The sequence below is a fragment of the Numenius arquata genome, chromosome 11 (assembly GCF_964106895.1).
Source record: "Numenius arquata chromosome 11, bNumArq3.hap1.1, whole genome shotgun sequence".
Classification (NCBI taxonomy): Eukaryota; Metazoa; Chordata; class Aves; order Charadriiformes; family Scolopacidae; genus Numenius; species Numenius arquata.
The window spans coordinates 10976669-11002571 of NC_133586.1; the positions used below are offsets into that span (position 1 = coordinate 10976669).

At 40.8% G+C, this 25903-nt stretch overlaps 2 protein-coding genes across 4 annotated transcripts in view; one reads left to right on the plus strand and one right to left on the minus strand.

Moving 5' to 3' along the window:
• The window catches only part of HDGFL3 (HDGF like 3), a 39172-nt gene extending 36274 nt beyond the window's left edge, over nucleotides 1–2898 (plus strand). The window contains exon 6 of the mRNA XM_074155390.1: nucleotides 1533–2898. Coding sequence (XP_074011491.1) covers nucleotides 1533–1538 — 6 coding nt within the window. The 3' untranslated portion in view covers nucleotides 1539–2898. The remainder of the gene's footprint in view (nucleotides 1–1532) is intronic.
• On the minus strand, nucleotides 2656–24787 carry TM6SF1 (transmembrane 6 superfamily member 1). Of its 3 annotated transcripts, XM_074155389.1 has the most exons (12): nucleotides 22496–22562; nucleotides 21068–21165; nucleotides 19985–20088; nucleotides 19011–19093; nucleotides 18138–18221; nucleotides 17249–17271; nucleotides 17161–17164; nucleotides 17100–17110; nucleotides 13383–13487; nucleotides 11193–11285; nucleotides 10082–10201; nucleotides 2656–4477 (listed from the first exon to the last, which is right to left on the minus strand). In XM_074155389.1, the coding sequence occupies exons 2-12, from the start codon at nucleotides 21086–21088 to the stop codon at nucleotides 4286–4288; spliced, it is 840 nt and encodes a 279-aa protein (XP_074011490.1). In that variant the 5' UTR covers nucleotides 21089–21165; nucleotides 22496–22562; the 3' UTR covers nucleotides 2656–4285. The 3 variants fall into 3 exon arrangements, with proteins under 3 accessions (XP_074011490.1, XP_074011488.1, XP_074011489.1); XM_074155387.1 differs by lacking the exons at nucleotides 17100–17110; nucleotides 17161–17164; nucleotides 17249–17271 and adding an exon at nucleotides 24603–24787 and having other exon boundaries at nucleotides 18100–18221; nucleotides 22496–22599; XM_074155388.1 differs by lacking the exons at nucleotides 11193–11285; nucleotides 17100–17110; nucleotides 17161–17164; nucleotides 17249–17271 and adding an exon at nucleotides 24603–24726 and having other exon boundaries at nucleotides 3520–4477; nucleotides 18100–18221; nucleotides 22496–22599.
• Between the last annotated feature and the right edge of the window lie 1116 nt (nucleotides 24788–25903).

The window sequence follows — 25903 nt, forward strand, 5'->3', positions numbered from 1 at the left end:
TTTATTGGGTGCCTGCACTACCCTTTGAAGGGAAAGGAACAGCAGCGAACCCCTCCAAGCCACATCTCCAAAGCATCTCTAAATATAATCTCATTGACTCCTGAAGAGGAGCGAGGTCCATGGAAGTGTGTTGCTCTGGATGAGCAGTTCATTGTTACACCTTTTGGGAGGAGGCAGGGCCCCAGCAGTTCCTGTAAGCCATCGTGACATGCAGGGGCCCCCTTATCATGTGTCGTTAGTCAGGACGTACCAAGACCTCCCACACGGAAAGTGCAGGTTTCCATTACTGATTGTTTGCAGACCCCTTGTTGTAGGAGAGAAGAACCACACTGAGCAAACACAGCGCAGCAACCGGGCTGGGATCCCAGGCTGCTCAGTGGGCACTTGTCTTACCCTCTTGGATAGGGAAGCGTAGTCCACTATAGCCACGGCGTCACACACAGTGTGTATGACGGGCCAGAGGGGGAGAGAGCTGAGGCAGCAAACTGCTAGCGCAGGGATTTTAAAATGTCTTCTTTTCATATTCTCCTCCGGATCCTGTGTAAAATGAACATTCCATCATCCCAGTGGATTTAACTTGTACACACACACACGCGCACACGACTTATTCCTTGAGGTTGATTTTTTTCATAAATGATCTCATCAAATACAGTACTAATTCCTTTGTAGTGCTTGTGTGTTGTGTTCCTTTCCGTCCATCGGGGTGTGGGTGGACAAGCATTCACGCTCTGAATTCTCTACAAAGGGGAAGGGATGCCTCGCTTAGGGTTAGGTAGTCGTGTAGCATTGCGTGTCGTCATGTTGCTGGACAACAGTAGTGTGTCCCTGTGCCTGTAGGTGAGTTTTGCTATCTCTGTTTAATATGAAGAAACCGAGACTCGGAGACACTTGCTGTGATCCCACGAGGACAGTCTGATCCTGCTCCCACTAATGTCAGCGGAAGCAAGAGCTGACCTTGACTCAGCCATGAAGTGGGAGTTTCTTCCTTCTCTGTCATCACCTTACAGTGGACTCCAAGCCGAACTGTTTCCTTTTCAGAAGCAACATTCATTTGCGTTAGCTGTGAAAACTGTTTATCTTTCTTCATCCTTGCTAAGTGTTCCTTTGTTTGCACAAAAGAGTGCTGTCATCGCCAGGCGTGCAGGAATACAGCAGTGCCACGGCTCTTGCAGGAAGCGTATCGCTGATTTAGGGTCGTGGAAAAATGCAAAGTTTGGTTGTGTGTGAAGTACACGACAAGATTCATAATTGGGGAAAACGAAAAACAACCCACATGCATGGCTGGAGCTGCCTGTTTGAATAAAGCCCTAAATGTTTACTTTTGAACTGTGTTCTTTAGTATTTTGTAGTGGTATGCTTACTCAATGTAAGCAGTTTTCTATAGAGAAAAGATTCTGTTTGAACAGATCGGGCGATAACTTGTACCTGTGACTTTGAAGTGTGGGAATAAGGCATTAATTATATCAAGTATAGTGCAACATGCTTTTTCTTACATTACATGTGATTTTTTTTTCTCTCTCTCTCTCTTTCAGACTTAACCAACATAATGACTGCTGAATATTAAGGGAAAACACAAGAAGGTTACATGTTTGGTTGTCTAATATTCTTGGATTTGATATGAGTCACCACATCTGTTCATTAGTATCATCAACAGCATCCCAGTTTGTATGCACATTACTCACATTCCTCTCTCTTGTGTTTGCAGAAATGACATTTTACCCTTTTTTCTAAGGGTTACTTTTTGATTTTCATATTATTTGGTTGCATGAAGTTGCCCTTTACCAGTGGCTGAGGTTTATGAAGATATCGCATACTTGAACATGTTTTAGATTCCTTTTCTAGATAGAAAAGGCGTAACTCCAAATTATATCATCCTAAATCAGCATTTTTTTAAAAACAAGTAAATCTTAGAAATTAGTCCCCTCCATACAATACTACAATATCTTCCACGTACGAACATAATTTTAAATTTCCCTATATCCATACTTTCTTGATTTTTGATCAGTTTACAACATAAAAGAAAAATTCTTCAGTTGAGATCACCGCCAAGTTCAATAATGTAATAAAATACCTTTCCTTATTAGAAGTACCTAGCTAGTTATACTCTTAATACTTCTCAAAATCATGATGTAATGTACACTATCTGACTTAGTTCCTATATGTGGAGTTAGTGAAAGTCTTTTTGTGTTTCTTTAGATTAATACAAGGATTTTTTCCAATGCCAACACAATTTGAAATCATTCATTTGGATGCTTTCCATTTTTAAGCTTACTGTGATATAGAACCCTATGGGAAACCAAAAGAAAACATCAATTTTAAATAATGAAAGGCTTAAAAAAGGATGCTGTCATTCTGGCTTTTTTTTCCTTTTGGAAATAGAACTAGACTAGTAAGTAAGCATTCCAAATCCATTATTCTGTGTACATTATTGTTGCTATTGTGATAATAGAGATTTTTATTTATTTTTATGCCAGCTTTTATTGTGAAAACATATTTAGTCTGGTTTTATCAATCCTTGTTATGCTTGTCCTTGGAACATCTTTTGCGTATTCAAGGTTTGTAGTTGACGAGTTTACTGTAAAAAACTAAAAAAAAAACCACAACAAAAAAACAAAAAAGAAAACAAAAAAGAAAACAAAAAAATGTATTGTTTTTACAGAATAAATTTATTGGAATGTGTATTGGGAGTAAGGTTTGAGGTTGTAAGCAACTAAGTTAGCGTCATATTTGGCTTCATACGTGTAATAATGTGAGGTATTAATGTAAGTCAAGTATTAAAGCAAAACATTCTGTTAACATGAGTTGACCATAATAGATACAAGTGCAGGTGAGATCTTTATTTTTTCTGTACTTTGCCTTTTCTGGATAACAGGAGGTTATTAAATTCACCTTGAATGTATTCAAAGTTTCTTTAAAAACGTTAGCAGTAACATGGGAGGCTCAAATACCTGTTTGTGAGCCAGCACGTCCAACAGCTCCGGGTTTGGTTTCCTGGGAGGACGCACGGGATGGAGCGGTCCCCAGTTCTAGCGTTCGCGGAGGGAGCCCACTCCAGGGAGGCCGGGTGCTGGCGGAAATCACTGCTAAGCTCCTTTTTGCCAAGAGGCATTGACCGAGATGCGCTGGGGTTGTTTTGGGCCTGCCCCTTTGGCTGGAGGTGTAAAACCGTGGGTCCTCTCTTGTGAGCGCTGCTGTGAACCGCACCCGGGAGAGTGTTACAGCATCGATGTCTTGTGCTCTGAGAGTCCCCTTGTGCGGGGCGCCACATGCATGCGCATGAGCTGATGCTTTCTTGTTACCCATTAGGTTTAAAAAGAAAATTAAAGTTCTCTAAATCGAAACAGCCAAAAGTCAACATCCCAAAATAAAGTGTTTCCAGTTAAAACACAGCAGCTAATTTCATTTGTGAGAAAGGCACTAAATGTACTGCTTTTAGTATAAATACACATAGAAGTCATAAAAATAGTTGTAATTGCAAACGGAAACATAAACTACACAAACTGCGGTCGTTGTATTTGCTGCTACTTGTTTATGACCCAACAGCGTTAGCAAAAGTAGCTGCAGAGAAAAATACGGCCAAACCCCCTCCCGTCTGAAAATGCAGCTGCGGCGTAAGGCCGGGCTGTCGGAGGGGACGAGCCCCCCGTGCCCGGGTCAGACGTGCCAGTGAGCTCAGGCTTAACCTCAAGCGATGAGCAGTCCTTGCAGAAGGGAATCCTTCAAAGAATTAACAAAACTATACGATTTGCTTATCGTATCTGGAGTCTTACCGTAAGAGTTGATTGCTTCTTAAAAGATTTCCTGGGCTTTTTAACAAGGCTGACCCACAAGACATAATTTTTGACAAATAAAACATGTGCATGTGACAGTTATGTATGTTAATTTTTCACACTTCAAAATATTGACCTTCACGTTCCGCAGTAGCTCTGGATAGGGATTGCTAGCACTGATACTCCTCGGTGCGTGGAGGCTAAACGCTGACATCATTATTATTATTTAACTTCATGCAGTATTTCTAAAACTGTCAAAGCAGCTTACTTAAAAATAACTATGTGAACCGGCAACTCCGCTGCAGCGCACAGGCACGATGTTGAGAAGTGGTACTGAAGGCAGTCGTCTTTATTTTCCCTTTTTGAGTAGGATAAACAAAACAGAATGTGCAACTTTACACAATTGGGCAATTTTACACATCTTACACACTTCGTTTGGGTTCCATCTGAGCAGTTCAATTACATCCCGACCCAATTATATACATAGCCCAAAAGAGGAGCTGAAAACAGTTGTGCTATTCTGTTTTTTCTTCTTGTTTCGTTTTCATAAAAAACTCTGGCTTGTTGACACACCTGTATGCCAGCAGCTGGGGAAGAATCCCATACATTATGTTCAATATCAGAAAAAACTGTTTTGCTTCTTCAGGGACTCTGTAGATGTAAGGAGTTCGAGCATGAAGAGAAGCTCCAATATGGGAAAATTGAGCCTGTGGTGTGTATATAACGTATATATTAAAAAAAAAAGGTAAAGCTGATGTATATTTTGGAAAGACAGCGTAATCTGCATGCAAGTGTGCATCTCCAGTGACATTTGCCAAGCCAACCCTTTTATTCCAGAATTATCCATCATACTTTTGCACAGCGGTATAAGAATACAGTCTAAACTAAGGTCATCGATACCTTGGTGTAGGAGGCATAAGAGGACCTGTCAGTACTACGGTGGGAGGTGTATTTTATGCGCGTGGGGGCACTGATCTTTACATCAGGTACAGGGTTTCACCCTTGGCGTACAGGTGATCATTCACACAGCAGGGTCCGTGGTCCTTCCCCCGGCCAGTGGCCGCTATGGTGAGCATCACCGCACAGCCCTGCGCTGCGCAGCCTCCCAGTAGCAGGGGGAGGACTGGCACCCACCCACCCAGGAACCCAAGCAGCCAGACACTTGCTCACTCTGAATAAAGTCAGACAATAAAATCTTGGAAGCTACATTAGTTTCCTTTTTTTTTTTTTTTTTTCTTTTTTTTTTTTTAATCTTAAATGCAGTGTTCCAGATCCTGATCCCAGAACTCCTGATGATTTCAGAAAACATCTGCAGTATTTGGCTCTTGGGCTGGGGGTGGTTCTGAAGTATAGGTTAAGTTTACAGTGAAGGTTATACGCAAAGACAAGCTTGCTGGGCTGAAATATATTTTTAGCATAAACAAACATTTAAAGATAGAAGTGTCAGGATAGTTGCTGTCTTTTGTCTCCATCTGTTACCTGCTATTTCAAGACACAGCTCATTCACATTAACTATTGTGTGTCCAATTTTTTTTTATATTATTATGTAGTTAGTTTGCAGTGGAGGAGATCCGAGAAGATAAACATCAGTTTGATCTTAAGCAGAGCAGGAGAAAGGGACACCAGGATTTTAGTAACACAGAGGAGTACGCTATGGCCAAATCGCGTCCTCTGTTCTGGCTTCAGCAGGAGTTATTTTGGACTCATGAAGTTCTGATCACAGTTAGCAAAGTAGAAAGTGAAATACAGTGCAGGTGCTTTAATACACACCCTCTAGCAAAAGGTTAGGCTGAGACCACACATCACAACGGAAAAGGAAAACGGTTTCCAGGTGATTCTAACCACCTCCATGAATAGGGAGGGCTGATTGAGCAAACCTGAGTCAGGAAACGTAGTAATCAGAGAAATGAAACACAAATAGAGTTGGGCAGAGTGCCACCTAGCACCTCTCTGTAACAGCTATGGCACAGTAAACAGATGTTCAAGGGCATGCTATCAGCAGCCTTTTTGTATCAGCCTCGTAACTCTGGCTTGCAGCCCATTTGTTCTCACCTGTTTTGGGCAGGAACTGCCTTTGGCACCCAGGTGGCCTCACTCAGAGCCCTGCTGCCTCGCCTCTCCTCAGGAGCCACCTCAGGCAGCCGGAGGTGCACCAGAGCTCAGCAGCAAATACCTTGTGCTCTGTGAGGCAGCAGGCTCCCCAGGAGATAGCCAGCCACCCACCATCAGGCTGCAGGTAGGAGGTTTGGGTCCATCTGACATTTACCTGGACACCAACAGCCTCCTGGTAGTGTTTTGGAGCATCTTCTGGGGTGAACGAGATGCTAAACTATGTACTTCTCTGTGGAGGATTGCAAGGCCAGCCTGCCTCCAAGAGTGGCCAGCTGTGCATCACAGTAAGTTGATAGTAAATTCTTAATAACTTGATAGTACGCCTTGTCAGAAAGAGCTGTGAGGGGCTGCTTCTGAAAGACCCAGGACTCCCACAGCCTCCTAGATGCCTTTGAAGATCTAAGCCTTATGGTGTGGTCTTGCCTCTTGGAAGAGTTGTGGCACATTAGTGAGCTTTAAGCATTATAAAAAGAAAAAGTGGAAATATTTTGTTCTCTTTGTAGCCCATGAAGATTTTTACTAGCTAATGATGCACCATATAATGAAGTTATTGTTTATTAGACTTGTTTTTCAATATAACACATTGCTTTTTCCTTTCATTACCAGGGAGGGTATTTAGGTCTGTTAAAGTCACTTTTTTTTTTAAATTTGATTTGCCTTTGTGGAAATTGTGTTATGTCTTTAATCTCATGTGTTTCCTTTCCATGACTGTACTCTGCTTCTGCTTTCTTTCTTTTTCTTGTTTTCCCCCTTGGGGCAGGGTGTACCTCTTAAAAGCTGATCTCTCACTCGCCAGTAACCCAGTCCTGTTCTTCTTTCAAGTACCGGGCAGACTCGCACCAAACCCATAATTTTAAGTAGTAAGGCAAGAGCTGTTAATGACTGCAGATCTGTGTGCCTGTTGTGCAATAGTCTGGCACTCACAGCCATGAGTCTGTTGTGTCACCTCGCCACGATCAGGTCCTCTCAGTGAAAAAGCCATTCCTCGGTGCTTTCTGTTGCTGAACCCTCTCTAAGTGGAGAATTTTGAGGATCAAAGCCCTAAACCTTGGCTGAGAAATCAACCAAATGAGATGCTGTGGGTAAAATTCTAAGGTAGCCTTATCTGTTTAACATACAGCCTTTGTTAGTCTCAAAGCCCCGGCCAGTCTGCTGGTCAGGCCATCAGCGATTGGGAGCTGCCTGGCCTGGATGTGGCCCTGCTCAACTTGACAACTGCAATCTGCACGTGCCTGCTACTCATTAAGCTTCTTGTCTGTACGAAATTTTTTGGGGTTGAATTTTTTTTAATGGTATTTTTTGTCTGTAGCCTAATAATAGTTCAAATATTTCTTATCCTGCAGTCAAGAAAGCCCTCCAGCTAGGGACAGAAAAGGGCCTGGAAAAAGGTTAGGTGTCCTTCTTCACTCTCTGCCTTCTCTCTACAAGTGACTAAAATCAGGCAAAGACTGTAACTTATTTTGGAGGGGTTTGGACCAGGTCTTATGAGTCTAAGAAAAGCCATCAAATAGAGTAGGGAGAGTAGTCTATAACCTGTTCCTTGGGTTTAGGTTCTCTCGTAGACAAAAGGCACTGAAGAAACTAGCCACCAGAATTTGCAGGATTCAGGAAAACAGTTAGATAGAAAAGGAGTAGAGAAACCTTTCTACATCTGAGAGAACAGGGAATTGGGCTATGGAGAGATGGTGAGACAATAGTTTTGGATTGCAGGGCTATGGCTCTTCACCCCTTCTCATGTGGCTCACTTCCATAGGGAAATGGTAATTTAATCAAGTTCAGAGGCGATACCAACCCTTTTGTGTAATCAAAGCTCCTGGTACTTTAGTTGTGCGACATTTAAGTCAGCAAGTGTCACAACCTGGGTTTGGAGTCTAAATGTTAGTAATGGAATAATTCAAGCTGAGAGCTATATGTAGTTCTGCAAAACAGTAAATATTTCTCTTTGTGTGAAAGGGTAGGCACTTTTTCTTTGTTCAGATGCATCACATGGTATTTTGAGACTTGTTTTTGTAAAAAGTACATACTTCACAATGATAGAAATAATAAATCTCCACATTCCCTATCTGTAGGAGCAGTGCTCATTCCCAGGGAGCAACGCCCACTGTTTCCATCATTAGATATTTACCTTTATTGGACCTTTCTGCATAATAGAAAGCAAAATGTGTTTCAGTAACTACATATGTTTTAATTGCCAATTAATGTTTTAACTTGAGAAAACAGTAGACAAACCTGGAAATGTTTTGTGTCTCAAAATGACCAAAACTAAAAATAATATAGAAGAAGATATAGAATAATACAGAATTGTCACACACATTTTTCATCCCAGGTTGCTCACAGTTCATCAAATCAATTACATCACATTCAGCTGTGTGATGACCAAAGTTAATTCCGTAATGTGTTAAAGTCAAAACTAAAAACAAAACAAAACAAACAAACAAAAAAAAAAAAAAACCACAACCTCCCAAATGTTTTTTGAATCGGTATAAAATGTGGGGAGTGTGCAGCAACACACAGTTTGGTTAGTGGGTTAGTGCTTGTCAGCCCATGGCTTTTGCTTGTGCCTTGTACAAGCTTTAAAGAATAAAATGGGAAATTTTGAGTGGTAGCTTCGGGTTACCAGTAGCTTTTTTTCCCCTCCCTGTCTTATGTGTATATCAGCATTATCCTGAAGCCAAGGCACAGGGGACAACAGAGGGGTTTTACACTTCAGCAAGAAAATGTTGCCTGTGTTAATCATACAGCTAAAAGGTACAAAGTGCCATTTGAAAAAAAAAAAAAAAGAAGTGAGTGTTTGTTATGGGAAATAATCAAGGCGGGGGAACAAAACAAAACAAACCCCAACAAACCAAAATCAAACCAACCAAACAAAAATCATCTTCAATCTGGAAGGCTGAGGTCTTTGGTGAGTTTGCAAGATTGTGACAGTCAGCATGCTCTGACTTCTAGTTTCCTTTTCCTTGTGCTAAATCATCTTTGAAGAAACAGTTTCTTTCCTGACTGTCCGGGGAATTCATGGAACCTGAGTAATCTGTCAGTAGAGAGAGGCTCCTGACACTGGCTTGCCTACTTTAGCTAGCTTGTGCTTTTCTTAGATTAGATTTGGGTCAAACACAGATGCATAATATTCATGATACCTTTTAAGCATTTCAGCTTCCTCATTAATATGCTTGCCAGATTCTGTTTCAGTAATTCAAGGTTCTCTATAAACCACTTTGAAAAAAAGTCTCTGTGGTAATTGCTCACAAATAGAAAATAAAATGTTGGTCTCCCCATCCTTACTGGGCGGTTATGCTGGGTTGTAGTTTGTATCTACAAATGTTACCTCAGGCCCGAGGAACAAAGCCCTGGTGTGTTGTTGTCTAATAGTGGTACTTGAATTACACTTACTGCCGTGTTCCTGTGTTCTCATTATTGTTGCAGGATTATGTGTATATTTTCTGCATTGTCTGGATGCTCAGAGCGCATTCATTTTCTATGTACAGTACAAATCAGTTGTCACTGTCTCAACTGTTTAATGGTCATCTATATGTGGTGAGAAGTCACTAGTTCTTGCTGAATTTTTTTGTTTACATCAGTCTTCTCGTAAGCATCAGCACCATCTAGAAATCAACTACAGTTGTTTATTTAAGAGAATCAGAGCAGAATGAGTTTAAGTATGATCATTGATCTGCCTTTGGCAACACAAGCACGTTCTACTGTCACTGTGGCTGGTGGCCCAGGAGGTTCCCTGTGTTCTATCAGCATCATCTACCGATATTGTCCGTTTTGTGTGACTAGTAGATACTTTTTCTATTTCTATTTTTCAGACTACCTAGTTGACCAACACATATTATGGAAACAATGTATTGTACTGTTTTGTTGTGTTTGGGCTTTTTTTTTACATTGTTGACTGTCACAGCTTTAAGACAGGCTTCCTTCATGGTCTCAGCTAAAGAGTGCATGGTGCTTAATAGGGTTTAAAGGAGCCCATTAAAAAGGTTCTGCAGGAAAGAAGCCGCCTAAAGCAAAAATTCAGTCATTAGAGACATGCAATAGGTTTGATTCTCCACTCCCTAAGTTTTTTACAGATAGAAAAGTTGATATGAGTTACAATGGCATAAAACCTGCATGGGGAGATCAAGCCCTTGGCCCCTTCATTATTCCATAGGTCTCTACTTATTTACTTGTAATTCAAGAGCGAACATTTTACAAATAAATACCTGAGCTAGTCCTCCAGCATGTATAAGGGTTAAATCGGGCATCCAGGAACAACCAGGCACCAGGAGGCCATACAGAGCAATCACATGGTATGGCACAGAGTAGAACATGTATGCCAGCATCTGCATTTTAAACAGAAATATTAGTTGCTTTGCAGAGTGAGGGAGATGTATTTAAAAACTAGCCAGCTGCTGACTGAGGAGTTGAGACTACTCAAACCTACGCTCCTGGCAGCAACAATTCCCAGGCTTTTTTGCAGCTGTAACTTCTCTGAGAAAAGAGCTTCACACCTGGATGCTCTTGAGTGGACCCGGCTACCCTAAGGCCTCCACTAATGTTGGTGGCAGTTGTCTCTTTGCCCCATCCAAATCCACTTCATCCCAGGATATGTTTTCCTACCCCTTGCCATCTTCGTGCCAATAAGTATGGCTTGACCTAACTCAGTGTCCAACCCAACATGGGTGTCCATTGCGCTTGTGGTTGGGAGGTATGAGACAACCCAGACACTCCTTTCCCAGGAAGAACAGGTCCAGCAGAGACACTTGGTTTCTGCTCGTTTCCTCACTCCTGAATGCTCTTACTGCTTCAGGCCCTGCTCCCATGCAGCAGCCAGGGTTGCCAAAGAATGGCCACCTTGCAAATACAGCAAAACTAAAGCACAATGTTCCCTCCTCTGCAATACTTGTGTGAATAGGGTTTGTAAAAAGTGTCACGTTTCACAGGGTCATGTGTCACTGGTGACAGAAATGTAACATGAGCTAAAGGAATCCGGTCCTACTACACCCCTTTTTGCTCCATTATTCCAGGCTGAAAGTCTACTTTGCCCCTCTAAGGAAGGGGAATGGTCATGAAAAGCATGTGGCTCTGTTTCATGGACTATATTAAAAGAAGCCTGTGTAATTAGGATGCATGACTCTAGGTAACTGGTTACATTTATCACAGTGAGGAGTCGGTACCCTGTAATGGCTGTAGTAGAAAATACAAAATACTGTTAAACTTGCTGTGAACAAATACTTCCCTTATCGCTTGTCATCTGTGAAACCCATGGCTTCCTCTTTGCACCAGTTAATGAATCACTTCTCAACACTTTATGTTCCACAGTCAATTCTTTACCTGAAGCTTAGGGTAGGCAGCAGGATCTTTTATATAAGGCTCGTGAAGTTGAATATATAGCCGGCAGAGTTCAGCAGGGCAATCCAGAGCAATCTAAAGAAAATTTTTAAAACTTCCCGTGAACAAAGACTTTGTTCTAAAATGAGCTAACCTCATACCTGTTAGCAGCCCTAAGCATCCACCATCATCCTGCAGCACTGCCACCCTGGAGGTTTGTGCAAACTCCGCTGCAGGGGGTGATGCATTGGATCTCCAATTAAACGGCTGAAATGCAGCCTCCTCTCAGCTCCTGCTCAGGGTGTTTGCAAGGAAATGCCAAGAGCCTGCTTCAAGGGTTTTGACTGGAAGAGAATTCAGTGGGCTGGCTATGCTGTAGTAAAAATATAATTGCTATTGATTTGCTCTGATAAACAGACTCTGATCCCAGCAAATGAACTTTTCAATGGCAAATTGCTCAACAGTGGAAACGTCAGGTTAAGCACCCAGTTTTAGGATAGCAAGCTATGTCCAAGAAAAATGTTGCATTGAGGCAAGGTAGCAGTGGAGAAAAATGCAAAGAGACAGGTGTTACTTAAAGTAAGAAGAACAATTTTAAAAAGAGAGTAGCAAAGGAGAGATTATTGGATTTTACATTCCTATAGAAAGAACAAAGCTCCCAATAAACATGGAGAGAGCCAGCTGTGAAAGTAGTTTCTTTTCATAGTAGCCCTTAAAACTACTATTCTAAAATAAGTTAGCAATCTGTGTCAACAGCTGTCACCGTAAGCGTTTTATGGCAAGGCATCATTAATGCCTAAGTTACAGGACTGAACAGTAAGTTTTGCACAACTTAATTTCATGTGTATTTGTTGTGTGACTGTGCGGGGGAAATGCAAAGATATTCCTCTGTGTTCTTTTCCAACAAGGGCATCCAAGGAGCAGATCTGAGTGGAATATAATGAATTATGTTTTATTAGCTTTTTCTTAAAATCATGTTACTGCATCTTACACAGAGATGCTCAGTTCATCTCTGTATGTATAAGTAAGGCTAGTAAGCAGTTCCTGTTTGGTAAAGGAAATATATAAGGAAATGACCACACTCTCAAAATCAACAAAAAAAAACTCCTCTGAGAAATGAAGAAGTGGGATTGCAGTGAAATTACAGGTAAAACAGCTGATTAACCTGCATCAGTAGTGCTCTGAAGTAGCTTGATCTATAAGAAATAAAGCAGTCTGTGACAAGTTAGAAGAAAAAAAAATATTTTTGAGAGGCAAGTTTTCAGAGAAAGAGCAGAAGATGAGAGTAATGTGAGCAGCAGAACTACAAAAGGACAATCTGCTAGGTAAATAAAATGTTGCTTGGGCACTTATTGTCACCTCTTACTTGAATTATTCTAGACAAGATCAGATCTACAAATCAAGCAAGCAGATGGTTGTCTAAGACACCTAAACATTTGAGTTCTATTCACTGAATAATATACAACTTCCCTTCTGCATAAGAGAGAAAATGTTTTAGAGCTGACAAAGGACTAGATTTATCTACTACTGGATTGATCTACTTGAAGCATTTTCAGTACTGATTAATTCCCTCAGAAATTTTAATTCAATCAACTATGCTTAAAAAGCAAACGTAAAAAAAAAAAAACAAAACAAAACAAAAAAACCCAAACAAAAAAAAAAAAAAAAACAACCCAGCTCTTGGTAAGTAGAAACAATGTGTGTTATGCAGGTAATGGGGCTAAATCTTTTTTTTTTTTTTTCAGGTGGAAATGTTTTCCTTTATCTCATGCAGTGTAAATTAGCTTGGTTTCCTATATAATTTTAACTATGCATCTCGCGTTAGAAACACATGAATATGAATTTGATTTAGTTGGCTTGTCTCCATGTTCTTGGCCGTAAATGTAACACCAGACCAATGAAACCAGTTTTTGGTCATGTTGATCTGCACTTGGGATGCTATTTACTCTTGTGATTGTGCACCTCCTTTTGAAAACCATACTTTACCGAGGGCAAAATGGAGAAGCAGAGCACCACTAGTTATCATAAATAATCAATTTGTCCTTTTTATATCTAAGGCCTATGCCAACCCTAACAGTCATAGGATTTCCCTTGACCAAAATGTACATACTTTTTCACACAGATAAAATGATTTCAAATTTAAAAGTTTGACTGAGAATTAGAGGCCAGAAGAGTAAAATATTTTCAACTTACCATGCCCCTAAATATGCAAAACCCCGTTGCTAGGATGAGGTATGCAGCTAACAGTAAATCTATTGGTCGTCTTAAGAGTCCTTTCTTCTGGACTTCCTGAACCACCTGCAACAGAGACGGTGGTTAGTGAGTACATCCCGGTTCCATGTGACATGTATTTAACTCCAGACCAGTCACTACAAGAACGGTAAAGCAGTGAAACGTGATGATAGGTGCAGTTAGTTCTTAGTTACATTACCCTATTTGTTCACTGATTTCAGAGACGGATTTCCACATCTAAAAAGGTGACTTCAGACTGTATAGACTGCAGTGAAGAAAATTAATCTGAAAAAACTTTAGAAATGGATGGATAGAACTAAAGCCTTTTCAATACACATTCGTTTACTTTCAAAGTAACCTAAATCAGATTAACACTAATTCTGCGATCACATAAGGCTTTAAAGCAGCATAACTAGCTTCTTCAAAGTTGCGTCTTTTGTTAATTGGACTTAATTCATTTTCCTGAATCTTCCCGTGTAGAAAAGCTTTGGAAACATAGGTTGGTTTCAAACATTTGAAGTTTAATCTAATGCACTTTGTAAAAGGACTGTTTGGAGGGAGAGCAAAATGAAGGTCTATCTCATCACTGACAGTGAATGCTGGTTTTCAGCAGCCTGTGACACTATTGAAATTAATGGAATATCACTGGCATGAAAGAAAAGCTTTTCTGTGTCAGTTGAGTTCTCTGCCGAGTTCAGTGAGTAAATAATATATCTTAATATGTAATGCAGAAATAGAGAATGAAATGTGTATGTCTGCATATGGAGCATGTGGAAAATCCTCCTTTCATTCTCTTATGGCTGCGCGCTATGGATTCTTCTGACAGGCCCTGCAGCACTTCTTGGTGTCCCCATCTCTTCTATTTCGTACCCCATTTCCTCAGCTTCAGGACAAGAATCCCCCTGTGGCACCGTATGAGCAGATGTGAGGGGTTCACAGCCTACAGTAGCAAAGGCCATGTAGATACCTAACATAGAAGATGGCTTGGAGGAACTAAAGTCATCTCTTTGCCTACATGGTAAAACTTACAAGACCCATGGAAATAATCTGGGGTACACTTTCAGCACTGTGTAGTCACAGGCGAAATTATAAGCACATCAGAGTATCTCTCTGTAGTTCAGAGGGAAAACTTCCCCATTTATATGTGTTACTCATTTCCTCTTCCTTTTTATTAGCCGTGTGTTGGCACGCAGGCAGCAAAAGAAAAACCTGATTTCCTTCCTGTTATACATTCGTGGAATTGTCTCCAAAACACAAAACAATAATTAGGACGTAGAGGCACAGTTAAAAGCACTCAGGATCAAGATACTCACAATGAAGTTATTGAAACAAGAGAACTGATCTTGCGAGCACAATTCCTGAGTAAGAACTGCAAGATCTGAATTGTAGTTTAACAAAAATAAGGCCATTTTAAAGACATAGGCCACCCCTTTCATAAAACTACTTATTTTTTCTTCTAAAGGATCTTTTTCAATTAAAAAAAAAAAAAGGTGATACCTTTGTTTGTTTTTCAAACACAAATAACAGGTCTGTTCCAGCAGTATGGTGCCACTTCACAGTATTTCAAGTACCAGTGTAGGAATGCTTACAATATTACCTGCAAAGAATGTCTAAATTCTAATATTTATTCCTATTAAAGACAAAGGCCTCCTGTGGCTGCTGAGTTGCAAGTCATTTGCAGATGCAGACTGCCTAAGGATAACGGAAAATTTGAGGCCTGATACATTTTCTTTCCACTTTTGCCTAAATATGAAGCTTATGTGTGTATATATATATATCACTTCTCCTTTCAAAAGGCATATTAAATCCATGTGTGTATTTACTGTGATCACAAAGCTACAATAGAATTTTGTACTTAGAGGTTTTGGAGACAAAGCCCATATTAGTGGAAGCAACCTTTGGTGCAGTACAAGTTTGTGAAATCACCAAAATACAGAAAACTTGCACCTTTTTTCCTCTATGTATACGTTTATGCAAACAAAATGCAAATCCAAAGCTTAAAAAAAAAAAAGCAGAAGCAAGAATTTGAAAGACAGTGCATACTTTGCTGACAGACTTCAGCTATGCTGTAATTTTGCTTTACCCTTCTTTTACACAGCAAAGTCACATCCCTACATGCTAAAATGAATTGTGTGTTAAGTACGCTGGCCAAGCAGAGATGACTCTGCCAAAGGTTTCCCATTTATTGCAAACAACGTTGAACTCTGCGCGGCTCTCGCCAGCACTGTTCTTTCTTTTGTGGAGCAAGGAAGTGTGTAGGCACGCTTTGCAATTTCTCTCGCTTCCAGGGAAAAGCTATTTTCCGTAACTTCTGAGTGGCTCCTTACATGATTAGTTTTGAGGAATCAAAATAATCTTGTGTGCTGTCCACAGAAGTCAGTCCCTTCGGAATTCATGTGCAAATCTGAATTTATGTATGCTGTTAATGAATTTTAAATTACATTAAATTTTTCTGAGCTGATATACTTGTAGATAAATGTGCTGGGCTTTGTAAACACTGCAGCACAGCTTGCTTTAATTCGAAATAAGGGCATAACACCACTCCTCTCCCATGCACCCACCTCTGTTAGAACCTCTTCTCTGTCCCCACAGTGATTTTTTTTTTTTTTTTAATGGTTTATAATAATATTATAGCAATGAATACCTCGGCCAAAACAATACACCTTGCTTGTGTTGCTTTCATGTATTTTTCTATACCTTGCACTATCGTGTTTAAAAGCATTATCACAATTTCTTCCTAAATCTTTTAATATCAACTCTGAATAATAACTAAAAAAGTTCAATTTTACAGCTAATTGCAAATGATCTATTGAAAGAGAACTAAATATTTTCAGGACTTACAGTGATTAGCTAACTGAATAGTGTCATTACATACAATTATTTCCTTGAAACTATACTTAAATTAGGACTGAGTTGTATAAAAAATAAAAAAAAAATTCATGAGTAAAAGGCATTTTAAGGTATACAGTTATTGAACCTAGGTTTATGTTCCACCTGATACAGAGCGTAAATTAGATGTGAAGATAAAATATGATTTCTAAAAAAATAAGTGACTTACGAAGGCTCCAGTGAAAGGAATCAAGGCTTTTTCTATGACTTTCTGTGCAAAGAAGTTTAGGTTTACAAAAAAGGATTCACGAAGAAGTACAATGTTAAGTTTTCAGACAACCAGCTTATTATGCCCTCTCTTGTTGAAATAGAATTTAAAAACTAAGTTTCTCTGCAATATATATACCAAAGCAAAATCTCAAACCTAGGTAAGCAGCTTAACTCCTGATAAGCATAGGAGACGTGGCTATATTTCAGCAAATAAGCAGTCCATCATGTATTTTCTATAATAACAATTTCTGTGGTGTTCTCAGTACTAGGAAGACAAACTGAAACCTTCATCCATCCTCCATGCGAAGGATGTTCTCACTAATATATATGGCAAAAAATCACCATCACTACCTTTAGCTACACTTAACTTCTCTACCCAGGTGACTCTAAAAATGCGTTTCTGGCCAGAATTAATGATGCTTTTAAGTAAATCAGCTCAAGTTGCTTTGGGATGGGACATGAGGTTTCCTATAGACCTATACAGGAGGGCAGAAGAGGGTTTGGCACCTAAGTCTCCCCCAGTTTGCCTTTCATAGGGATTTGCCTTAAAAGCGGTGATTCTATAGTGGTTCTCCAAACTTCAGGAGATACTTTCCTACTGAAGAATCATGGATGGATGGCTGAATTTTACCTTTGATACATTTCTGGGGAAAATCTGTCAGTGCATCATCTGCTGTTACTCTATGCCATAGGCTACGCCACGTGCACGCTGCCTGTCTGTCAGCTACTGGATAGGAACTCCTCCCTCTGTGTCTATGCTTTCAGTTACAGAATGAACCTGACTGAGCGCAGGAGCTCTTGTGATGCACAAATGTTAATTGATTATATTACTTACAACTGACATGGTGTGCTGTGGCAATAAACTGGCTTGTTTATAGCAACAAAGCGTTAAAGATCTGTTCTGTGCTTTGTTCTGCAGGGATTTTTTTCTTTTTTTTTTTTTTATAAAGCAGTACATAAACTATTATTACATGATTTTATTGCTCAGTTAATCTTATTACAGCCCAGCTATTAAATTCAAAGGCAAAGGTCTAAAGAGTTATGAGTTAACATTATTTTTACAGATTTTTTTAATAAGTAAGAGGTGTGTAAATAATTATCATATCAATTAATGTACAATGTCTTACCTGTAAAACCTAACATTGCAAAATGCACATATAAAACATAATTAAATTACATGAAATCTGTAAGTCATCTGCAGAAGAACACATTCCTGCAGAGCTTCTATAAGGATTTTGTGGTGCTTTATGAAGCTTGTATATGTCAATATTTTCACCAGCTAAGAAATTGAAACAGTCAGAAACTGAATAGATAGAGCGTGGTAACACAATTACACCTAGAAATGGGTTATTTACTCTAAACATGAGATTCTTTTGCTTTGTCTTTATCCGACCATAATGAAATGGTCCTGCAGTGTAGATATTTTTACAGTGTCTACACAGCCCGGCAGCAATTGTCATAACAGTGAACAGTTACAGTACATTCCATGCTCACCGAGGGACCTATAAAACTCAGCAGAAACAGCAAGCAGATTTCAGTTTTCCTAACAGCAGCCGACACTGAAATACAATAATATTACCTTGACTGGAGTGTCGTGAGCCACCGAAGGTTGGTTATAAATTCGGAAGCCAGCCCATATGGGAAGGCAAATATATGGTACACTTAAGAAAAAAGCAGGACACACTTTTGTTCCATATTTGCCTGTTAAAAAATAATTATAAGATGTATGAGAATTTTTAAGCTGTGTTGTGGAAGAGTTAAAAAGTATCCTATGTAATATCAAACCTGAAGCAGCTATGGTAACGTAAATATATAACATTAGAAACCGCTGTTAAAGCAACATGCAAATCTTGTTGAAAATCATGTGCTCAATAATGGTAGGGTCACAGGTGACAGAGCGTATCGGACAGGAAGCCATTTCGGAAATCAGGGGTTTTTTTTAGGGGACAGGAAACCACCTCTGTCACTCTGCACTAGGTAATCCAATGGGATGGGATGGCTTTGAAATATCTTAATGGAACCTGTTTCAAACAGAGATATCATTCTTTAAAAAGTGGAAAAAAGGAATGTATCCACTTTTTAAGATCTGATACTGCATTTGTTTTCCAAAGTCCCGATGTCTCCTCCAGGTCTGTACTAATATTTGAGGACAAAACAAATTCAGAGAGCTATCCTTAGCCCAGGTAAACCAATAAAAACTGACTTTTACACTGGCAACTCTCTACATCAGAAAGGCAGGCAGAAGGCATGCTCTCGACAACAAGTTTCTTGGCCTTCCCTAGAGGAAAGAGGAAGAGATATCGTCACATTAAATCCGCTGTCTTCTCTGTAGTGCATGTGTATCTACAAGGGAGGGAGCTGGACTGCCCCTAGGCTGTACCATTAGTATTTCTCCTCTGTCATAAAAAGCGAGTCTATAGTAATTAGATAGCCTAATGCTGAATTTAGAAAATGTTTCATAGGGAAAAGTTGTATAAATTACATCCTTACCCACAATGTTTCCAGGCATAAAGACAATGATGCTCATGATAATGGAACCTAGCCAGTAGAGGCCAATGGTTCTATAGCTTTGTCTGTTTAAAAAAGAAAAAAAGATGTAATTGTTGCACCATCCCTAAACATCTACTACTCTGAATCACCCTCAAATATTAAACTAGTTACCATGATTGTATCTTAGTAGGTAAAGGTTTTAAAATCCGTACCACGAGTCAACAGTGGATTCTTGCCCCTGAGAGGGAGATATGGAGAAATCCTACATTCATGTGTGAGAGGGTTATCACATGAACAGTACAGGATTTGTGCATACTCAATCATTTGCTGTTATATTTCACTCATCTGAAGGCTGACTACATGGGTTTGCACATCGCAGGTTGTAGAAGACTATAAAGAATTAATAATTAATGAATAATTAATTTTATTCTGTTCATGCTTCTCTTACCAGCAGGTAGATTAGCTTCTGGAATTTAAGTGTTTTTTTCCTCAAACTCTTTGTTCAACAGCAAGAAACGTATGAATCTCTAGAAATAACCATTTTCTCTTAAATGGCATGATACTCTCTAAGGTAGATGAGAGATCACCATCATGCTTAGCAATCCATTATTCCTATCATAAATATGTTATTTGGAAAAAACATGTTTTTTCACACGTGGTTTTAACGTGCATCATCTATAAGATTTCCTTATAACTAACACAAAGCATTCAGAAGGGCTACACTCTGCTGCAGAGTGAAGAAGGCAGACTACAACTCAATGCATTTGCTGGGCTTATTGAGCTGAGAGAAAGGGTAACGAGCTGAGGGTACAGTTCCTGAAAGTAGTCAAATTTTCATAGCATTGCTTTGGTCTAAGACAGGAAGACAGGTCTTCCTGAAAGAAAAATCTAAATACTGCATAGAAAAGAAAGCCCTTTGTAGATTATATGGTAACACAAGCAAAGCAAACAGTACACAAATCAAAATGACTTACTCCCATGCGATAGCTGCCACCATCAGCAGATACATCAGATAATGCACGGAGCCATCCCAGTAGCAGATCACATGGCCATACGCAGTGTTCAGGTACGGTTCACCCTAGGGAACATTTATTTTCAAAAAGATACGGTGATTAGAGGAAGAATAACGTAATTAATAAAGAACAGCAGGAAAAAATTTCAGAAAAGTAACCAACGTTCTTTCAATCCGGAGGTACAGTTTTTGACTGACAATGCACGTTTCCAAGCACAAACCTGATTTAGGTAAGATCAGGTATAATTGAATCAGTTCTATAGTTGCAAAATAGGGTGCAAGATGGAAGCGGAAACTCCTATGTATGAGTATCAGCGTTGTCCTGCTACATTATGGAAATATTACTTTTCTATATTTTAGTGATAAAAGCTACAAAATAAAGATACATCTAGCATAGAACAAATAAAGATATATTTAGCAACCAAGAGATCTACCACAGTATTGAATATATTGATGACAACATATAACCTGGTAAGATCCAACTCATTTCACGCTGAAGTTCATGGAATCTTTTCAATGACTTCAGTGACTTTCATATCAAGCTCTTACTGAGCTATTTTTGGTGGATGTTGATATTCAGCAGCCAAGAGATTCTGCTGACTAGGTATCTGGCATCATCATTTTTTAACTCCACTTTAATTCCTTTTAGTAAAGTGATTAGGCAAAAATAAAGGAGCAATTTTGTTTCCTTCTTGGTAACACATTTAGGTATTGCAATACTCATCCACTCCTGAGTGCTATCTATGGCTTTCTGCAAACATCTACCATTTATTCAATTTCACAGAAGTTAATACAGAACAGTATTACTTAAACTAAAGGAAATAACATTGCAGCTTGAACAGTATGCTATTTTTTCCCCAAGTCAGTGATGTCAAGTCACTGCTTTTGCCCATAGGTTTTGCCCATAACAATAATGAAACAGGGCAATGACAAAATTCAAGAAAACCCTTTTGAATGTGAGTGGCTATTTTTCTGTGACAAATACTATACCAAGTTATTTACAGTAAAGATCTTGTTTACATTTGTAAGCCAAACGATTGTTTACCTCTCTCAAATAATGAGTCATGAATCCATCGATAATTCCATCCTGTTCCAGTCCAATTATTAGATTCACTACACTGGTAAAGGCAAATACAGCATAAACTGTAATAAGATAAAGGGAAAAAATTAATAAAGATTTTTAATTGTACAGTTGCTTCACAGTCCAGTAAATTTAGTCAGACAAAGAACTATTGAAATAGATGCATCTACTTTGAGGTCACTGATATTTAACATACAATATGACTTTCCCACATGGCTTAGTATTTTTTAATTAGTAGTTAGTCAACAAAGTTCTTAGGAAGCTTTTCTTAGGAATGTGAAATTCAGTAGAGCTGTAGGCACAGCCTCCATGGAAAGTCAGTGTCTGCAGAAAGGCCTACGTAGCCTTTCAGAATTCTTGGTCACATGGAGTAGACAACCTTGACTGTAGTCATCTCTTGGAAAGGAGAAGGGACTGTGACATGTCATTTTTGGAGGTGAGCAAGGCAAATGGCATTAGCCACAGCAGTCCATAGGAGACCCATCTGGTAAGTTTGCAAGTCACTCCTTGGAGACAGGAAATTTTTTGTGTAAGGCTTAGGTTATTTATTTCCTTTGACTTCAGCATGAAATGGGAGTTCTTGGCCTCACACAGAACACTGGGGACAGACACCTACAAGTTGTAATGAGGAGGAAGACAGAGGGCAAATACAGGTGGTTTGTACACTGCTTTGCCTATGGGCCCATCTTGTAAAATTTCAAAAAACAGCAGTGGTTTTTATTCTAGATTTTTGCTATAGCAAAATTATTTTACCTTACAAGGTAATCTAAATCTAAGGTTTCCTTTTAAAAGGAAATCAGTATTTCTATTCTCTTATGGCAAAGCATCAATATAGAAATGTTTGCCCAAACCTACAGACAGCCTAAGCCAGGAGATGGGGTGGTTTGAACTCTCTTAGATATCACAAAGGGGATTTAACACAGAGGCTAATAAAAATAGGAGAATTAAGGGATTCAGTCACAGGAAACACCAAGCCATGGAGGCCATTGATCCAAAAGATCCAAAAATCCCAAATGAGTCCACTCAGGATGAGGCATACACGTGGGAGGTCTCCCATGGTACCTAACTCCTGCTACAAGGAGGATCTTAATGCAGCAAGTATGACAGTATTTCAAACGTTCACAGCCCAACTCAAGTGTTATTCTTTTCAAATAGGAGGTCTGGCTTGTCCCTAAGCTGGATTTCCTACTTGAAAAGAATTAAAAGGTTTAAAAGAAGCATTCTTTCTCCTCCTTTTTCCTCAGTCTGCCTTTCTTTCTTGGCTCCTTAGCACCTTAGCAGACTGGGGCATGAAGCCACGCCTTAAATGTTCAATCTGAATTAACCGTCATATATTATCATTTATATAAATTAACACTTTCTGAATTTAGCTTCACTGTTACCAAGACATACCATAAAACAGCGGGTCTTTTGGTGGTTTTCTTTTGACAAGAACACGAGCCAACAGAGCAATAAAAACCAGAACCAGCAATCCAACTGCAACGAGTACCCAGGAACTGTAACAGTATTAAAGAAAAAGAATTTAAAAGAAAGATAAAGAGACGGAATTTTGCTTCTTCAGCTTTTCTTACCAGCTAGCCTCAAACGCACATACTCTTAAAGTAACTTTCAATACTTTAAAAGGCTGTTTATTAAGTCCGTCACATAGTCTGCCATAGTATTCATTTTATAGTTTTGCAGAATTTATGGGCCTGTCTTTTCACATGTGATCATCTAAAAAAAGAAAATACAAAAATAGCTAGATAAACAACATAACCAGGAGTCTAGATTTCTCTGACTAACATCAGTTTTCATGCTGGTATCTGCAAAAATAAACAAAAATGATGGAAAACTTAAAGGCCAACGAGAAAAGGATCATTAGGGTCATCTAGTCTAACCTTAGTAATAAATTATCTACTCAGGAAATTACATGTTTGCAAATAAAACACATCAGTTCCATGGAACAGGAGCAGCAGTGTGGAACACCTATGATAAGGCAGGATCACTTGGGGGGTTCAGTAATCAATACATGTGGGCTCGACAGAAAAGACCTTTTCTTGGAAGACGAGGGCTACGATGATAGTGCATGTAAAGTGCTGGTGGAGGAAAGCACAAAAATCTTCAGCACAAAGCAAACTTGTCTCCTTCCCCAAGAAAACATGAGTTAAGAAAAACAGTTTGAAATTAGTTTATAGTTCCAAGCGCATAAATTGTATTTAGTTCTCTTTAAGACAGACTCTCCTTCTCAGTCTTCACTTTTGTGCCTGTGTACGGGGGAAAAAGGGAGGGGAAAGTAAGGTAAAGTCCAGAAGCATAAGCTAAAAATATTTGGCATATGCTTTTATACATGGTACCACTCTGCATGTCAAGAAAACAAATTGTGTACAAACAAATAATACTATGACGATTTCAGCCTTACTGAAACTTGACTTAAAATTACTGTAAAAAAATTGCAAGATCAAATATTTCAGAATATATACACACATACTTTCTGAGTCAGGATGAACAGTACTAGCTTGTTGATTTATTTTATGGTTTGAATCTTCTGCTAGTCTGTTTTCCCGGTGATTAATTTCTTCATGCCATTACAGCTGTTAATATTGCAGTGACTTTTCACTGCAGTCTATCAATTTGAAATAAATATTGGCAATGAATCAAGTAAGTCAGCGTGTGTTATTCAGCATTTCTCTTCCAGTGAGAAACAAAAAATTAAGTTATCGGCCAGAAGGAGGAAAATGAGGAAGGAACAGATGTAGCAAAGCCTTAAAAACATGCAGCAAATATTTGTGCAGTAAAGTTGCAAAACACCCCAGGCTGTGAGATCACAAAATACCACACGGACCTTTAAGTACATTGGTTTTTCCAAGAGGAAAGACTTTTCTAAGACCTGCGGTTTATCCTGGGATCCTACCAATTTTTTTTTGACAGACTGAGGGCATATGGACATTTTCAGTTAAAACTCGCACGTCTCACGGAGTGCCTGAAGCGTGCGGAGCTCTCTGAGGCTGGTGAGTTCTTCCACTCCTTTCTAAGCAGAATTTGGATTTTGTTTCTGAAACGCCGTGACCGGGGAGCCGGGGAGGGGGGAGGCCGCAGAGCCCCGGGAAGCCCCCGGCGCCCGCCTCCCGGGGGCTCGGGGCACGGTGCGGGGCCAGGCGATCCCCCCCGGACTGCTTCGTCCTTTCGGCGCTACCAGCGGCCGGGACGCGCTTCAGGTGATGCTGAACCGGCAGTTTTGAGGGTGCTGTGGCCAGCGGCCAGGCTGGGCTCCCGAGCCCCGGTTGCATCCCGGCACGGAGGAGGCGGGCAGGACCCGGGAGCGGGTCTCCCGCCCTAGCCCGGCAGCCCGCGGCGAGGCCCGACCCCCTGCCCCGTCCCGTCCCGTCCCGCTCAGCCCCGCCACCGCCGCTGCCCTCTCCCTGCGCCGCCGCTAAAAATACCCGCCGGGCTCCCACGGCAGCCCGCACCTCGCTCACCCCCGCCGCCCGCGGGGCGGGCCGCCCGGCCTCGCCCGCCTCACCTGCCGCTGGCCGCCAGGCAGTTGAAGAGGTAGGTGACGGGGATGGCGGTGAGGGAGAGGACGAAGACGCCGGTGGCCGCCGAGGCGCTCATCCCCGCGACGGGAGGCGGCAGCCGCCCTCTGCGCCCCCGGGCCAGCGCCGCGCCTTGCCCGAGGCGCCGCCTCGCCTCAGCCCTTCACGCCCCGCCGAGGGGCGTCCGCCCGCCCGCCGGGCTCGGCCCGCCGCCCGCCCCGTGGCGGGAAAGGTTAAATCCGCCTCGGAAACCGGAGCGCCCGCGGCTCGGAGAGGAGGGCCGTCGGGCTCCCCGCCTGCCCCGGGGCTCCCCGCCTGCCCCGGGGCTCGCCCCGCTGCCGGGCGTCGGGAACTGCCCGAGCGCTGTTGCGGCGGCGGGAGGGAAGGGGGGGCTCCTCCGGTAACCGGCAAGGACGGACAGCGGCGGATTGCCAAGTGGATGCTGTAGCGGTTGAGCTAAGCGTTGTGAAAGGGGCTTGGGAGGTTAATTGTTAACTCACGGCACGGCGAGAAATGGCGGGTGGATGTGTGTGCGCCGGGTCTCTTGGAAGCGGTGCGTTTTTAGGGGAAGGCGGTCGGTGGGAAAGAGGTTCCCTTGACCGGACTGGTGCAGGAGTCTCTCTGAGAAACCCAGAAGAGAAAATTCGGCATCTCTTTCTGCATCAGAATTTAGCTGGGTTATTAAGAACAGGGGCATTAACATTTTAAAAATGTTTTAATTATGAACTCACCTTTTCCATTTAAATGCTGAAAAAAATAAGAAAAAATAGGCATATGTTTGAATTTATCCATCAGCATTTTTTTTCTGGCTTCGAACTTTGTTTATACACGAGTATCAACACTAAGCTGTCAGTGTGCAAACAAAGGTGGAATGAGTCTTGTGTGCAAGGCAAACAGAAGCGAAAACCACTGTTCCTAGAAGTTACCGAGCATTTGAATCCACGACATTGGCAAGAGGGAACAGTCATCCTGTGCTGCTGGGGGAAACAAGCAAATGCGTTTCTAGTGTGCCAGGCAAGCTCTTTCTGGTCGAGACCAGGAAGTATTAACGCTGCTATAAAAACACCCGTCTGCAATAATGGGCACAATTCCGATTCCCGGGTGTTGCAGTGATACAAAGGAGGCTGAGGAAGCAGCACCTGTCCATCAGGAAGAGGCTGAAGAGCTTGGCATACGAGTGCTCTCCGCAAATACTTGAGGAGTTAACACCAGGGAGAGGAAAGAACTCTTTAATTTGAAGGACAAAGCTGTGAAGAAACTTTAACTAGTTTTTGGAAACAGATTTTTA

Excerpts from the sequence above, each read along its gene's own strand:
- TM6SF1 (XM_074155387.1), bottom strand. The coding sequence starts at position 24,694 with ATGAGCGCCTCGGCGGCCACCGGCGTCTTCGTCCTCTCCCTCACCGCC. Across the intron at positions 21,166-22,495 it reads AAAAGACCCGCTGTTTTATG|TTTATGCTGTATTTGCCTTT; the intron begins GTATGTCTTGGT and ends ATCTTATTACAG. Across the intron at positions 10,202-11,192 it reads CTGCCTACCCTAAGCTTCAG|ATGCTGGCATACATGTTCTA; the intron begins GTAAAGAATTGA and ends TTTAAAATGCAG.